The following is a 17,801-nucleotide window of genomic DNA, read 5'->3' as shown; positions in this document are numbered from 1 at the left end:
CCCTATCACCAGCCTTTCCCCTCCCCTCAACCTCTCATTTCCCTATAGTCCATGTTCCTTTCCCCTTCTCCAAAGCCCATCGTGTCTGTCTCGTTTCTAACAATTGCCATAAAATCTTTAAGTTCAGGGTGCCAGAATGGTCTGGCATGCTTCCACAAAAGCACAATTACTGCCCTGTTTCTCTAAGTTGCCTCTCACCAAAAACTCTGAGGTTTTGTTCATTCCATCAACAGTGCATTTCTTACATATGCAGTGTGTTTATAGAACTTGACTAGATCTTAAGTTTAATTCAGAAGAAGTGGAACCAATATAGTTTACATCTACCCTGACCTTGAAAACAAACAAATTCACCAGGCTTTCATAAAATCAGTTGGCATACCTTCCACTTAAAAGTTCTACGTTATGAAAATACTTGCCTCATGGTTGGCAAAGAGTTTCTGACCATTTGCCCTAAGTCTCAAACTTTTATCCAACCTTTCAATCACTGCCCTTTTCTGTCCTTTATTTCCTACTTTTAGGGTATATTCCTTCAATATTTCTTTGGTATGGCTCATCTCAGGTTTATAGCCTTCTGCAAAGCCATTAACATTTTTCTTTCCTATCAGCTTTTCTGTTGTTATTTCTTCTCTTTCACCCTTTCCAGCAAATGGCTGCAATCCCACTTCTATTTCATGCACACATCCCTTTCTCCTGGAAACAGACAACAGCAACATAAAAAACAAAGACAAAAAACACCAACAAAGCGTGGGCCTGGATACCTGTTGCATGCCTTGCATGGTCTGCTGCAGGAACTGCAGTTGCTGGTCCTTGGTGAGGTTTTCTTCCGTTCGGAAGAGCTGCTCTTTTTCTTGTTTCAGCAGTTCCACCTCATTCCTGTAGGCATCCAGCTGCCAGCGGAGGCTGTCATTCTCCTCTTTAAGAGCATACGCCTGGGCGGCCAGGGCTGAGGGACCAACAGAAGGAGGTGAGTGAGTTACCTGCGTCCACAAATGGGACGTAGGTTGAGAGGGCCTTCGGTGGCAAAGGGAGTCTCTCACTTAAGTTCTCAACATTAGTACCACCTCAAGTATAAAACCCAAAGTCTCATCCCTGGGCTCTTCATTTTGCCGTTTGTGTGCATGGCTTCTTTTGGAATTTTTATCGATTTGTCTTGTGCCAGCTGGGAATGTTTCTTGTGGGCACAAGAATGGATGCCTTTCAAATGCTCCTCTCTAAACCTCTCCCCCCAGGCCTAGGGACCAGCTCAGAAGTTAGGATCTTGCTAGGTGGTGATGACATTCAGAATTTCAGGCAACAATCCTATCTCGCCATGCTAAGATTCTCTCACCTTCTTCAGGATAGCTTAGTTCTTTGAAGTACTGCTTCACTCAGCAGCCCCACAGGCTGAGGCCGGCAGTAGCATCCCAGGGGGGTGAGGGATTTATATACACATCATCCTTTCCTGCTCTAGTGCAGGGACAAATTCTTTTTTCTAACTCCTCATCAGAAGGGGAACCTAGTTCCAACAGTTTTAGCAAAGATTAAAACTCTTTTTCTGTACAAAGCTGAGTGGTTACTCTAACAATGCTTCCCGAAAACTAAAATGCTCTAATGGCAGCTTTAGCCTTCGTCTCTCCATCTTGGAGAGAAACCAAGACAGTTAACTCAGGGCCTTACAATTCTTCAAGGTATCAGGATCAGCTGAAATCAAATAAAATAGGAAAGCGAATGGAATGAGACAGAGTGAGGATGGTCAAATCTTTTCCCCTAGTTTTAGTTTATTGCTCAGTGAGTGCTCACCACCTCACAGGCACTATACCAAGAGCTTTGGGCAACCAGCCTACTAATGCCTTCTTTTAGGCTTAGGACCTGGGTGCTATTACTGTCCCATCTTTACGGATGAGATAAATGAGGCACAGAGAGGTTAGACGCCTTGTCCAATCCCCCCAAGTCTGTCACCGAACCACCAGTCTCCAAGCCCAGGCCACCAGCTCCACTCTTTGTCCTTGGACACTCTGCTCTTGGCTGCTCCAGATGTGTTAGGTTCTTGCTAGACTGTTCAAAACCAACCTTTCATCCTCCCCCTCTACTCTCCCATCAGTTTCCCATCCTTTCTTTCCCCTCCCACCAGAAAATCCATTCTCCACTTTTGTAAGCAAGAGAACAATGAAAGAAAAAATAAGGAAGCTTGTTATCAGAAACATCTTCAGCGACGTAACTCTGGCATGGAAGGGTTGGGTGTGGGCCTGACTGCACAGCAGCTCTCGACATGTGTGTGCTTATATGTGCATCTCCTGCCCTTCCCAGCCCCTGGGTCAGAGGCCAGATTGGTGTCAGGCTCCTGGATGTAACACCTGCACATTCCAGTACAACAATGACACATTTCTCACCGAGGTACGCTGAAACCTCTGTGAATTCTCTTCTCAAACATCAAACATCAAATTATGTGAAGAGTAATTCTTTAATAGTTGAGTGTTTTATGGTATCCCTCTTCACAAAACAATAATCTAGGTACAGTACACATTGAAATACTCATCAAACAAATCACGTGAGTGGCTAAACAGAAACTCCCTATCTTAAACCATGAGGGATCAACTAGTCAGCAAGCATATGCGGCATGTTTACAACTTGAGTCACAAAAAGAAGAGAAAGTATATGTCTCTTCTCAAGGAGCTGAAAATCTAACCAGGACAGGCACATCTGAAAGGAGATTAACATGTTCAAAGGAATAAAGAACAGCAGGGGTGCATGGCATATGTAGAGTAGGCACTCAATATCTGTTGGCTAAATAAGTGAATGAATGAATGACTTGGCATCAAGGTATATGACAAGGGACTACATCCTATTGGATTTCAGAGAAGAGAAGGAAAATTGCAGACTGGGATATTCAAAGAGGGCTTTGAAAGATGAATGACCCAAGAACTGGGGGGTGGGAGGTCACATCTCAGTCAAGGGCAAGGGTATAAATAAGCAAAGGCCCAGAGATGAGAACTGAAGATAGGATATTCTGGGGCAGGAAAGACAGAAGCTTGACCAAAAAGCTAAGTGTCTGCCTGGAAGCAGTGAGAGAAAGGTGAAGCGTGGTTGTGATGAGAAGGTACGGAAGCTGTGAAGTATTGCTGGAGTGCTAAGCTCAGTGAGGCGGCGGGCTGAGAACCATAGATGGTTCTCGGGGAGCAGTGGGACAGGCTGAAATTGGTGATTTAGGAAGATTAGTTTGGCAATGGTGCATGGAATGAACCAGAGGCTGAAGACAACGAATAAAGGAAATTTTATTTGGTGTATATGTGTGTGCAAAACCAAAAAGCAGCCAATTTTATAGCTTTCAGGGACTTACTCATAAAACCAGAAATGACATAGAAGCAAGAACTAGTAGTTTTAACATTTTGCAGCCCAACTTCAAATCTTGTCCACAACTTGGGGTACTGACTTCTGACACTTTCATTTATTGATCCATAAGGAAATGGTTATGAGGCATCATTTAGAGAGGGGTGCCGTAATAGGGCAAAATTACAGAAAATGCAAATGAGGAAAAAAGTGTTGGCACTACACGAGCACATTACTACATTTAGTCGCATTCAAAGATACTTAAGTCATTTCCTTAGGAAGCTCTATTTGGCCCTTTTTCAATTCAGAGTGGCATTTTTATTATCATAACTGATAGCAGGTGTTTGGGAAAGAAATCGATTAGTATGCAGGGATGGAAATTACATTTTCCAAATGAATGGCACAGTCTGCAAGATACGCTGAAATCTGCGTAGCAAAATGCAAGTAGCTATAAAGCATGTACCAGCAACATTATTTAAATAAATTATTGGAACCTACATACATACAGGAAAGTGTACCATCCATTATTTTAGGGGTTTTCTTACAAGGCTACGGAATTGTACTGTGGGCAGTTCTTATTCTTGGCTGAGCCAAGCAATCACGTGTCTGCCAAGCAGGATACAGCGCTGTTTATGTTCCTGGAATAGGAATCTGTACCAAAAAAAAAAATCCTCAAATAAAAACACAACAGCTGTAACCAACCCCCCTTCAAAATCAATACCATAGGCAATCCTATCCACATTTTTATAATCGGGGCATATAACTGATTTACATTCCTGATTAAGTGATTTCAAGCTTGATACTTACAAAAATCTTTTTGGTTACTCATGTGGCAGCACAGTGGTGATCTTCTAAAGGGTGAGAAATTGTATCTTGACTTCACTGAATTTTAGGCTGCTTGCTGACAAACACTCTTCAGCTTCATGTTAAACACCGGAATCTACCTGGCAGACAAAGCTTCCTGGACCAGAGTTCTGAAAGCAACACAATCCTAACAGTTTCTGACTTCATCTGATTTTTTTGGCATGTTAAAACTTCTTTCAGAAACTTGGAAGATCAACTATTTTATTTCTCCCTCTCTTTTTCTCTTTAATTCTTTTGGGGACATTGTATTAAACGGTTTTGAAAAATACATAATTTTTCAGGATAAAATTTAGCCTGGAGAGACTGCCCAACAAATCTATTATTCAAATAAACTACAGCATATATCTGTTTGTAAGATCCTGGAGGAGTGTACTGTGTTCCAATAAAAGGAATAATTAGCTAAGAGTCACCACATATGGATTACCAATTAAAAACAGAAAAGAATACAAGGCACTTTAGACATTAACTATAGCAAACACAATAACACCTTTCTTTGGTAATTTTAAAGGGAATTCTGAATCTAGTGGTGCCTCTGGATTATCAATCACCAATCAACTGTTTACTGAGAAATAATGTGCAAGGAATACACAAGAAAACCATTGTAATGTCACTGATTTATATTTGGTCACTATCTTAGAAAAATTTTAGTTACTTGAATTTTCTGATTGCATCAAAAATGAAACACTAACCTTTGAAACATTTTGTTAAATTAGACCAAATTACATTAGAAAAAATTAACAATAGGCTAGTAATACTACCACAGTCACAGCACTGTCTGAAAATTGAACCCAAGATTAAATTGCACTGCTGAAGAAAAGGTTTAGAAGTATTAGAGCACCTCATTATATCCTTTACCAGATTCTATATAAACCATTATTCTTTACCTTAATTATGGTCAAAGAGACCTCCTCCTGTCTCCTGTGTTACTGTGTTTCCATGGGAACCGATAATGACGTGCTTAACTTCTTTAAGTAAATAATCTGGTGAAAGCCTTGAAAGCTCTCTCTTGCCATCTTGAGCCAGCCTCAGAAAAATAATTAGTACTATATGAAAAAATGTTAGTTATTTTGGGTTATGTCCTGGTAAGATGACAATATGTTATTGTCTTTTTCATTCTCGGGCAAGAAGCGACTAAATAATAAAGCATTTTAACGTATTGTTTCTAACTATATCTGAATTTCTCAAGAGCTGTTAGTCTTTGCGTCTTACGGGAACACTGTGTCTCTAACATACTGCCTTCACTCCCTCAGCTGCCCTCCTGGAATGTGGGGGATGCCGGGGGCTGTACTGTACCCTTCCCTCCCATACTCAAAGAAAGACATTTTCTAGCATTTCATCTGCTGCAGCCCAAACAGGCAGGTAGGTGGGCAGAGAGCTCTGGGAACAGGACGGGCATGGGCTTGAGCCCTGAGAAATATCTGTTTTCGTTTGCCTTAATAGTTGCCTTGCCACCATGCTCTTGGCTTCCAGTCCCCTGTGAAAGGGGGAAATACGTGGCAGGGGCCTCGAAGGCTCTCTCCATCTCTGTCTCCCACCTGCCTCCTCCCTCAACGCTTTTTGAGCCTTCTTGCTGGGTACCTGGTCTCTCCAGGGTCTATTCTGTGCCCAGTGGGGAGAGAGGGGCTGTGATTTGCACTCTCCGTACCACAAGATGGAACAGACTTGGGTCTCAGGAAAGCTGCCCACATATCGGGAATATCTGCCTCATATTGTTCTGTGCCCAAGCAATAAACTGTGGTTGTTGTTTAGCCACTGAAAATTGGGGGGGGGGGGGGGTTATTTGCAGAGCAGCCGGTGTTAATCTAAACTCAGGTGTCACAGACTTGGCCTCCACCAGAATCCCTGGCAGATATGTGAAAACACATTTCCAGGCCAAATCCCTAGTTTCCCCACTAGCGTTTCTGGGTGGGGCCCGGGAATTTGCAATCTCACAAGTTTCCAGGTGGTGTCTGTGCTGTTGCTGTGGACCCCATTTTGAGGACCTCTGCCCTAATCAGTGCACATTCCATCATCCTGAATTGAGGCCCATTGATTCACTTGTTTGGAGAATTCCTTCTAGAGGAACCACATGCTTGGCTTCTCATTGTGATTTTCCTCCCCCACCTTCTTTGGTATGATGCTCAGCAAGATGGGCTGCACTGTGATGGCAGTATGGTTCCATCCCCAGGCCCTGTGACCCCAGCCCTGCCTGCCCCTATGCCCTCAGCACCCTCTCAGTAGTACCAATGCAAACAGCTAACAATGGTTGAGACTTCTTAGGCATCAAGCACTTGCTAAGCATATTATATGCACAATCTCCTTCAATCCTTGTCAAACTGATCCAGTAAACATGCCCGCTGTTTCTTTTTTTGAGGTGCTGGAACTGAGTTGCAGAGAGCTCACTAGAGGGAAACCAGGGACTCTCCTGCAGTGGCTAGTTTGCTGCTGGCAGAGGTAAGACATTCCATTTCTGGCTGTTTGGGGAGGCTGCACTGCTGGAGAGAGGCTCTGCTATGCAGCAGAGAGGATGGCCCCATCTTAACATAAGCAAGTATCCATCTTCTACAGGAGAAATTTGGGGAGAATCCATACGGGAAGTAAACTCAGTCTTCTGGAAGTCTGGAGGCCTGAGCCTAGGACCCTTTAAAACCACGGAGTGACCCTCTATGTGTCCTGGGTCTTTCTTCTCTGAAATGGGCCCACTGATGCCCACTGACCACTGAGCTCACGAGGCATGGCCATCAGGCTCCACCCAGAGCTCCCTTCCCAAAGACTGAGGCTGATGTTGGGGGCTCTTGAAGGACACCGGGTAGAGTGCCCACCCAGCCATCAGAACTCACCTGCATTTTGCTCTTAGAAGGGTCCTGTCCTTCAGGGTGAGTAAAGGTGACAAATGCTCTGGTGATTCAGAACTCTGCACCAACCCCCAACCCCACCCCTGCCACCCAGTCTACACTGAAGGGGCTTGTGAAGACCTGAGACAGGGGGGACCCCACCCCGAGAAGAACAAATGAAGGACCTTGTGCTGCTCGGCCACCTCCCTAGGAGCTGGGGAGCATCAGGGGATGTCTGCTGCCAGACGGCCTCTCACGGCACCATCGAAGGACAATCAGTCTGTTTTTCAGTAACACCTATGTCACTGCTGAAAGCGTGCTCTTCGTCTAATTGCTCCACGAAATTTCCTCTACTAGCTTTGTAGGGTTATTATTATTGCCACTCACCACTGACATAATATTCCATATTTGCAAGTGTACTACAGCCTGCACATTAGCTATTACTAGTGAGAGCTCAGCAGAAGGACAGTGCAGTGTCTGCTTCCATCTTTGTGTGAGGCCAATGGGATAAAGGTAATCAATCTGGAGATGCAGGTAAGCCAGAACTTAAAGGTGAGTCACAGCTAGCAGCAGGTGACTCAGGGAAAACACTCATCTGTCCTTCCCTGCATACAGTGCCTCCTAAGGAATTGGTCTGTACCAGCGTCGGTGACCGAATGTGCTGCAGGCTCCTGACACTTGTGAGAATGCACATCGTGCCTCACTGCTGCCCATGCACCCGACTCTCCTCGGATACCACCCCTGACCACCTCCACTTTCCTCAGAAGAAAATAAGCAAAGGAAAGAGGGATGCATCTTTCTTTCAGTAGTAGGGCAAGCCTGCCATGTGGTGAGGGATACTTCCAGAGTCCGCAGGGAAACACATAAGTGGATTTTGCAAGCATTAGCTGAGGGTCTATTCTTGGCCAAGCCTGGGTGGGGAGGGGAGGGTTGGCTCATCCCTGGTCCCCGACTATCCTTGGAAGCCCCCAGCCCAGCAGCCCAGCAGCCCAGCAGTCACAGGGAACTGTAGCTGTGGAAGGGGGTGGAAGAAGATCTGAAATGTGCTGAGATAGTTACAGGAAAGGAAGGTTACTGGCTGGGAAATCAGAGCCGGAAAAGGCTCTCTCTAGAAAAAGTGGTGAATGGGTTGGTCTTGAAGCAAGGCTCACACTAAGCCACAGGAAGCGGGAGTGGGACTGCCACAGAGAGGAAGCTTTAACAAGGGTCAAAGCATCTCCAGAATAAGAAAGTGCCAAGGCTGGTAGGGCAGGCTCAGTGGGAGGGTGAGAAAGGAGGCTGGATTTTCACACTGCCCCATATCCAGATGGGAGGCTTTAAATTGAGAGGAAGATTTTTTTTTTTTATTTCCCACACGCTACTTTCTTTTGATTACAATTCAGCTTTCTTTTCCACTTTCAATCTCTGTTTCTATTTCTATTCAGAACTACCTTTTTCCTATCCTCCGATGGTTTTGAAGACTCCTTTTTAGGCCAATTGGGCTTGGAGAGACCAAAATAGGTCACAGAAGGAAACTGTTTTTCAGGAATAGTAACCACACACTCGGCTATAGGGCTCAATCCTCGCGGGCAGCACATGGCTTTTAAATGCCCCACGACTGGATCTTGTTTAGTGTGACTTCACCCTAGCTAGTAGTTGGTCCTGGCCAAAGAGCGAAGCTTTCAACAGTAACTCCCAGTCCGCCTTGTAACAAATTACTGTTCTCTCGCCCTCACCTGCCTGCGATCTTTCTCCTTCCAATTCGCAAATTACCTTTCCTTTTATCAAATGGTCACTTCTTCCTAACCTTCTTTAAGAAACCCTCCTCACAAGAAGTGATGTTTTTCTTCTTCTACTATCCCTCTCTAATACAACACACCCACATATACACACGAACAGGTGGTTTCTACCGCAGAAGACAGATATACACCATGGTATGGGAAATGAAGTTCAGCCCAAACCCAAAGGGTGTTCTCAGTTCTAGGCACGGCCCTTTGCAAGGAACAGCGACCAACTTTTTCACAAAGCTCACATCTTATAACACGGATGCAAGGATGAGCTGATCAGAAAAGCCTTTCTCTTCTTTCAATTGCATGCACCTCACGTAAAGCCCCACTATTCACACAACAAAGTGGGAACCAGGACTTCTCTCCCAGGTTTGGTGGAAAATTGCAGGCAGCGATGATTCTGGGGCAGCTGGTGAAGCCTCCACCCCACCATCCGTGCCACCAATGGTAACATTGGTTTATGAGCACTTATTTGTGTCTGACATTGGGACAAACAGAGTTCCTGTGCTCTCTAAATATGTAATTACAGTAGGGTGACACTGGTGTGAACAACTGCTGGGATCTCCAGGGCTGTTTTCCTCAAAGTTCATTGCATAGACAGCCTGTACTAATTTGGTTATCTATTAAAGGAGAATTCCTGGACCTAACCCAAACACAATTTCTGGGCAAGGGACTGGGGATGTCACATTGTAAAAAGTTTCCATGGTGATGCTAATGCATAGCAAAGTTTTAGAACCACTTCCATGGCCATTGGGAACCAGATTCCTATGTCCTAAGACTTCCCTCATAAGTTTCTTTCAGTCTTGAATTTTTCTTTTTTTTTTTTTTGACACAAGCTTTCTTTTCAGCCTTTCCTAACAGCTTTTCTGTCAGTAAAAGAACCTTCTTCTCTGCAGCTCTTGCCATGCAGCATAGCCTTCTTGGCTTCTCTGTTTTCTGCCTTGACTTTTCATGTCCCATTACTCTGTCTACTTGTTCCTCTCTGAATGCTTACTGCCGCTCCTGTGATGGCACTGTGACCGAATGCTAGATGTCATGTTCTTTGCAGTCACGCATTTCTGGAGGTTTCTGCAGCAGCAGCTTTGTGGCTAACCCCCAGGGGAGGTTGGCTGAATGTTTGTGCTCTCTGGGAGTGAGGCACCTTGGCCAAGGACCAGCATCTTTACTGTAGGAAAGGAGGCTCCTCCTGAATCCACACCTTCCCCAGACCAGCCTCCGCATTCTCAGAGCTTCTTTCCTTGGCCGATGCCCAGGTGTCTATTTCTCCTCCTCACCAGGGATGGATGAGTAAACAGTCCCTGGCTATTCTCCCAAAGTAGAGAAAAGTAGGGACACCTCCATCCCTGGTTCTCATCCCATTTTTCTGCATCAAAATACCCTCTTCTTTTTCTCCCCAGTTACCCTTTCTTCCAGTTTAACAAAGGATACTCCCAATGCACCTGTATAGACAGTCCTGATGAGGCATATTATCCACCTGTGCCTCCAATGCTACCCTGAAGCTGATACACGACCACCCTCTCATTTCTTCTTTCTTTGGATCATTACTACTGCATATGCCAGTCACCTACTTTCCACTTTCTTCTCAGTCTCACATTTTATTGCCTTACCTCAGCCTATTTATATTCTTTCCCATCTATTATTGAAAGTCAACCCTCAATTCTCATGCTACCTCTGGGTGGTTTTCAGTCCCTGTGCATCAGAATCACCGGGGTGTATTTCAATAGCCCAGATGCCTGAGACTTAGCTCCCAGCCACTGATTTTTGAAATGCTGTGCATTTCATGTGCAGCCAGATCCAAGAACGACTCACCTCAACCTTCTGATATTGCTCACCAGCATTGACTCCACATTTTCCTAGTATCTGATATTTTCAAAATGCCCCAGAGTTCATCAGTTGGTCATTTCTCATAACCTCATCAAGGAGACGCTTAGGATGAGCCTCACATTATAGCTGAGAAAACAAGGCTGGATAATGGACTGCATTTGCCAAGCTATACTGGAAACATGGCTAAGATACCTCAAGGTCTTACTTGGTTCAAAGTTATTTCTTTACTCTTTCCAATGACCTGAAACTCTACCGAGATGGTGATTCTCACCCTACTAGGCCATTTTCCTGGATTCGCTTGTGACTTGACCACCAGATGACACTTACTTCAAAAGAAAGCATCAAAATGAGGTCAGCAGTCTTCAGGTAGGCACAGAAGCTGGGAAGTAAAATGTGGAGGGAAGCCACCCAAACCTTATTTTCAGAACTGGATTTTTCATCCCTTCAGATGACTCCAATCCACATTCTTCAACTGGACACATCTTCTCATGACTTCTTTTCACCCCCAGAGTTTGAGTGCTACAAAATCCTGCACTGACAAACACAGCATTTTTCTGAGTCCTTGGGTAGGGAAAAGTGCATGTATTTTAAAAGTTATCTGATGGCTAAATTATAGCAATTTTTTTTCTCCAAGGAGAAAGTCATTCAGATATTTAAACCCTCTACATTAAGCAGGATAACTTTTCCCACATCTACACAAAAAGCAGTTTTTGTTCTGATCATTAAAATGGACTGTTTTGAGCTCCTGATGAGTATACTTTTTAAGGTAGTAATGTTTTATTCTTACTAGCAACTGCTTAAAAAGCATCTGCAAGGGCTGAAACACTAGTTAAGCACTATTAATCAAACACTAAATGCTTTTGAGCAGCTTTACCTCTTTTTCTAATTGAGAAATAGAGCTGTTTGAGCAAGTTTATGAGGTGACCTTGATTGAATTAAAAAGGTTAGGGATGAAACAAACTTCAAACACATATTCAATGATTTTTTTAAAAAATGACTTCACTCCAATTAAGCAGGAATTAGCATGAAATATTTCGTTTCCGAAAGGTTAAAGAATTCCTCTGAGAAAGCAGCTCTTCTGTTACTAGGTGTTTACTGAACGCAGAGAGAAGGCACTATGGATACTTTCATATGAAGTTCTTGGTTTACATGGTGCTGAAGATGTGGCATCAATGGTAATGTTTCTTAGGAGCTTAAAGTTTATATAGAGGGAAAAATCCAATTTAAATTTTAATTTCCACATTGAAAGCCCAAGGATCTAATAACTTTCACTAAATTACTAAATAATTCAAGATCTATTCTCCATATGCAATCATTTCCCCCAAATTCTAGGAGGAAAAGTTTCAAATGTTACCATCCTTATTTCTTTACTCTCTTCTTCGTTTTAGCTTCACTCTTCACCTTAGCATAGTCTCTTGGTTTTTTCTTTTATGACCTGAAAGAACATCACACATTTCCTGCCCTAAAGAGTAGCATATAGTCTCTCAGCTAAGAAAGTATGAAAGCTGGATACTTTCATAGTAGAGGAGGGAGGTCTGGAAACTTGTGGTAGTTTGGGAATTATTAGGTATTTTTGTGCTGAGGAGGAGCAGAAGTCCTGAGAGGAGCACCAGACGTGCTGCTTTGCATCCTGTATTCTTTCTCCTATCAACCTCAGAGAGTCGTGTAGACATAAATTATACATAGAAGGGGGACTATGGCATATTAGAGAAAGACAAGGGGCTTTGAGGCCATACAGCCATGGTTGATGCTTGCTTGGCCACTTACCAGCTATGGGACCTTGAGCAAGTTATTAAATTCCCTTGAGACTTCATGGTTCTCATCTGGAAATCACTGTTAATAAATATTATGAGGATTAAATAGGTAACTTTTTGACTAAAGTGAAACCCAAAAATATCTCTGAATAGATAAAAATGAGTTCTTCCTGGTTCTACTTTTCTACTCATTCCTCTAACATATTTTCAACCACCTATAATGCACAGCAGAATGTGCTGGGCACAGTGGGGACATTCCAAGAGGAAAAGATCCAGAGACATCTTTGAGGAGCACATGGGGTGGAAGGTCCTCCCCTCTCAGAGTGTGTTTCATCCCTGTTTGCTCAAAAGGCCAAACAAACAGAAAGACTTTCGCCAGTGCTCAGATCACCAGGTTTATATAACCTCACAGGTACTCTCAGCTCCTGTAGTTACTTATGTTAGAGTTCATCTGCTCATTTTTAGTTGTGACTCCTTAGGGCATAGAGAGTGGAGGCTGTGTGGCACCATGATTCAATGCCGTCCCTGGAAAAGCAGAACTCTGAGGATAGGCTACTGATTTTTCAGAATAGATAAGCCACAAACTCAGGTCAAAGACTGAGTCTCCATTAGTCTCATAGGACTTAATTTGCTATTTTTTCCCCCTTAGTCTGGCACCACGTGATCCCATTCTTACATTGTAAGAACTCACTGAATATGTGGTTTTAATTTTATCATTGCTTCATATTATGATATTGCTTAAGACAACTCATGGAGGCAAAATGCTAAGGATAGAGAAATAGATGGCTTTAGAATATCTGGGTTATATAACTATATTAGGAAAGTCTAGGGTGGCAGGTGGAGACATTTCATAAACAACTGACTAGTAAATTATAAATAGAAGAATGAAATCTCTGATTCTACCTCCAAAAGATTTTGCCAAAACGAAGCTGTAGCTTCACTTGTGCCTGAAAATTTGTAATCATCAAAAAAAAAAAAAAATACCCAATATAAGTTCAAAATATTTACTCTATCTCTCATCTGATTATTATTGGGGGGGGAGGGTAACAAAATTATTTTTTCTCATTTAATTTTGAAAATTGGGGTTGGAGAGGCAGAAGATATATTCCCTCCAAGATCTCTTCCAGAGCAAAGCTTTTCTGAGTCTGTGAATCTCAACAAGGTTGATATTAGTGCAGATATTTTCCCTCAGACTTCTATTTTTAAAATATATTGGGAAGCATAAAGAAAAGCCTCAAAAACACGGAAATGGAGAGAGACACCTCAATAAGTCTTGCAATTAGTTGGAGAGTCAATAAATCGGTGAACTTCAGGTAGGCTCTTCCAACTCTCGAGGTGTAGACGAAATGTGGGATGAGATGGGAAATCAAAGTGCTGGCCATGTAGTTCAGATCACTCCAAATCAACCATCAGGTGTGCATCTGTGTTTTGATAAATACCTTTGTTTTTCTCTTTACCTTTTTGGAGAGATAAGAACCGAAACACAAGGGCTATGACAGCGTTTGATTTATCAGAAGAAACACATGCCATGGCACTGCGCATTCCCTGTGCACTTCACCTCTTCAAACATTTCTTCTCCTTTGACTAAAGTCTTAGGATAGACTCTATTTTGAGGAAATAAATATCACTCATCCAGAAAATGGACTGTGCCAGTTTCCTAAACATTTTTTTTTAAAGCTGGTGGGAAGAGCTCAAAAATAATATGCAGGGTGCACTGCTTTTGTGGAAGGAAATCTTGTAGTTAGTAGAAAACACAGGGGAAATGATGGAATGACTATCTACGCAGCAAGTCCCAGCCAGACCTGTCTGGATTGATGCTTTATGGGAATAAACATCTCCAGTCTACCTTTCCCTCCAAATGGCCTCATACTGCCCATCCACAAGGCAAGCATTCAGAATCAGTGGTTGACTGGATTTGCTGACTGCTTCTTATGATGCCACTTAAAGCATTTCAACAGAGGCTGGAGTTTTTTGTTTTTGTTTTTGTTTTTTTCCATAAAAATCAGTGATGCCAGAGCCTGGAAAGAAGGAAGCCAATATAGAGTTTTAGCCTTTCCACTTCCTATCTATGCCAAATTGGGCAAATAACATGGCTTCTCAACTTGAAAGTGTATTTCCCTGTTGTGAAAAAAGGTGGAGTTGTACAAGATGATCTCTAAGGTCTGTTTTATATCTAGAAAGACTCATGATTGCAATGTACCTGTGGGTGTGAACTCAACATTTCTGCCTGGTTCAGAACTTGAATTATTTCTTGGATCCTTTATTCATTAGACATGCAAATATTATCAATCTGTGGAGGAGGAAATTGTAACGCAACGTGTTCTGGAAAAGTAATCATAGAATGTTAAATTAAATGTGGAATTTTCCCTGACTCAAAGCAAAAGAAGGATATTAGTTACTATTCATAGCTATTTTTGGCTTTTCCCGAATGATTGTAAATGGGCAGGTAGTATTTCCCAACCAATCTGAATTCTACCACAGATTCTCCTAGGTAATTTTAAAATTATTTTGCATTATAGTTTTAATTAAAATAAATACACACGCTGTAGACATTTTTGAAATAAGAAAAGTTGAAAATTTAAAATTACCTATAATCTTACCCTCTAGAGATAATCACTAAGAATATTTTGACCCATATCCTCACAGGTTTTCCCCCAATACATAAATTGTGAATATAATATATGCATACGCAAACAATTGGAATTATCTGTACATGCTGATCTGTACCTGCTTTTATCACTTAGTGATATATTGTGAACCTTCTCTCCTACCATTATAAAGTCTTTTAAAACAAGATCATTTAAAGGCTGCTCATGGATATACCATTAATTAATCAATACCTTAGTGCTAGATATTTGTTTTTAAACTAATTATGACAGCTGGGATTTTAGGTAACTTCTTTAAGCAGCAACAATCCAACATGTCCCAAGTGAAAAGCAAGGGCCTCTGGGGCATGGCCACTCTAGAACCGTGGTGGACCCATGAAAGAACCTGCCACAACTCTGTCTGAAGCCCACTCTGATTACGAGATTCTGCTTTGCAACTTTTGCCCCAGAAATTGTTTTCCCTATTTCTCTGCTAGTGATGGGGAATCTAAAATAAAACTTTCCTTCTGTAACCACTTCCTAGCAGGTTTCCCACATTGTGCCCTGAGGCTGGGGAGAAGCAGTGCTGACTGTTTAGTCTCTCTCCTATACCAAGGGCATTCGACCAAGTAAAAGAGAACAGTCTCTAAGCCATTTAAGTATGGAAGTGCTTATCATAATAAAATTTTTTTACTGCTATAAATGTCAATTCCTGGGGCTTCCAAGTATAAGTATCATATCACAGCAAGTGGAATTTCCTAAAAAAGGGAAAAAAGTAATGACTCCTTTCAACTTTTTTTTTCTTCATTAGTTACGTGGCTTTAACTGTCTGTGTGGCTGGAATTATATGCCTTTAGCGCTCACTTTCTATTATTAATACAGTAGACCTCATATCTTTGGTCTTTGATTCATGAAGTTTCTGGGCAACAGAGCTGGGAGTCAGGATACAAAAGTTTTATGTCACCAACTTTGCTTTGATGAACAGTGCAGTGCAAAAGCAGAGGGGACTTAGGACAAAGAAGTTAATAAACAGCACATCAGAGTGCTAAGAAGTTGGTAACAGACTATGTTTTAATATGGTCTGGTATTGATTTTGGGGGGACAGTGTCCCACTTTAACAGTGTTATAGTTACACTTCAAGATTTCAGATGGAGAGATATAGAAGAAAATCAATAGAAACTATCTTTCCACTACCAAAAGCCTACATATCTATAGCTCCTCTGCAATACTCACATTTAAGGGACCTAAAAGATGCATTTGAAAGGGCTGGTTCAGTTGTCACACTTAATACTCTCAGGTGACCACTATGACCACCTCAAAGATTAACACTTCAAATCTCAAAGGTTCACTCCAAAGAGACTCATTTGCTCTCTATTTTTTATTTCCTTAATGTATTTTTAAAAATGAAGCCTTTACACAAAGTTTAATTGTTACACAAGGAGGACTATCTGAAAACAAAAATCATGCATGTAAAATAACAGTTACTAAGCTTTAAAAAATATGTAGAAAAATGCTTATATAGTTAAGCTGTGCAGAAGAAGAAAAAAGAAACCCAAACATTCTTTTGTAGTATTGTTGCTAACACATTTGTACTTTCTTCTTTTTTCATTATGCTTGTTCATCACATTTTCTAATATGACCAGGCATTATTTTTACATGAGAAACAACTTTTAGTTTTAAAATGTTATGTGCTGCTGGAGGGCAATCAGCTCATCTGCCAAAAATATTTTCTATGAGCATCTACTAGAATCACTGATGACTTGACTTAAAGACTTCAGTGTTGAAAAGGACAATCAGTCTTTTATAATCAGAAATTCCTACTTATTTCTTAAAAACTAAAGGGAAATTTAGGAATAAATGTTACTAAAGAATTATTTCCTTTGTTTAGGAAGGAAAAAAAAATAAAAGCTTACAAACTTACCCAGATTCTGTCATCTAAACTCCCTGAAAAACATTCTCATTTCTTCCCAGAAATTGTGCAAACCACAGTTAAATCCCAACAACACTCTGTTAATTTTGCTCAAAGGCAAGCCGAAGACATATTTTAACATCCTGTCAGGATGAAATACTCAGAGTGTCGATAAAACGACACTAAAATAAATATAAATTTAGATTGCTGTTACAAGTGGCTGCTTGGATCTGGGAAGATGTTAGGTTGCTATAGTATTTTCCATAGCAACTTTGCATCTTATTACATAAATAATCCCTCAGTGTCCTTACAGCCTGCTAAGAAAACAGGATTAAATCTATTCCTCAACGTAATGATCCTGCATCAAACCTTATCAGAATGAAATTCCCAGAAAACACCATAAACTGTAACCTAGATGAAAGGGTCCCTGGCAGTTGAGAGGCACTGGGGGTACGGCAGACACATGCTGCCCACTGGCCACTATCTCAGTCCTTCCAGGACGATGTCTCTCCTATTCCAAAGACTATTGTTAATATCCTTACTTTTTTCCTCTGCCTGCCAATTGTCCATTAGCCAAAGCTGTCCAGTTTTAGGCTCAAGAGGCTCATGTTACTAGGCGAAAAGCCAGGGCTTAATACAGAGTGAATCTGCCCTGCACATGCTGCTGGGAAAACGTACTGGGCTATCACAGGCACCCATTCAGAGAACCCATCCAGCTTCCACGCCAGTATCGACCAGATCCAAACTGCTGAGGAACCTCAGATGGGGCTCAACTGGGTTTTATGGAGGTGCAGCAGAGTTGAATAGAGCATCTGGGAAAATCCCTGATCTCCTACGCACCATGCCTTCTCAGCAGCACAGATTCATTTTTCATGAAACATGTGATTATGGAAAGTTTGAGAATATATGATAGAAGCCAGGAATCGTAGCATAAAAACAGGATTATAAGGGGGCTAAGCTTAGGCAATTTGGGCCAGAAA

At 41.9% G+C, this 17,801-nt stretch overlaps 1 protein-coding gene and 1 long non-coding RNA gene across 9 annotated transcripts in view; one reads left to right on the top strand and one right to left on the bottom strand.

The window, feature by feature from the left end:
- ENOX1 (ecto-NOX disulfide-thiol exchanger 1) overlaps window positions 1–17,801 on the bottom strand; it is a 311,721-nt gene that overhangs the window by 94,668 nt on the left and 199,252 nt on the right. For all 8 annotated transcript variants that reach the window (XR_013174569.1, XR_013174570.1, XM_077158331.1 and 5 more), the window contains one exon: window positions 759–943. Coding sequence is in view for 6 of the 8 variants with exons in the window: in XM_077158331.1 (XP_077014446.1) it covers window positions 759–943 (185 nt within the window). In the remaining 2 variants the exon portion in view is untranslated. The remainder of the gene's footprint in view (window positions 1–758; window positions 944–17,801) is intronic.
- The window catches only part of LOC143681360 (uncharacterized), an 86,924-nt gene that overhangs the window by 67,730 nt on the left and 1,393 nt on the right, over window positions 1–17,801 (top strand). The window contains exon 2 of the long non-coding RNA XR_013174573.1: window positions 6,524–6,603. This is a non-coding gene — a long non-coding RNA (uncharacterized LOC143681360). The remainder of the gene's footprint in view (window positions 1–6,523; window positions 6,604–17,801) is intronic.

The sequence above is a fragment of the Tamandua tetradactyla genome, chromosome 4 (genome assembly GCF_023851605.1).
Source record: "Tamandua tetradactyla isolate mTamTet1 chromosome 4, mTamTet1.pri, whole genome shotgun sequence".
Taxonomy (NCBI): Eukaryota; Metazoa; Chordata; class Mammalia; order Pilosa; family Myrmecophagidae; genus Tamandua; species Tamandua tetradactyla.
The sequence above is the reverse complement of the archived record's forward strand: the minus strand, read 5'-3'. Positions and strand labels throughout refer to the sequence as shown.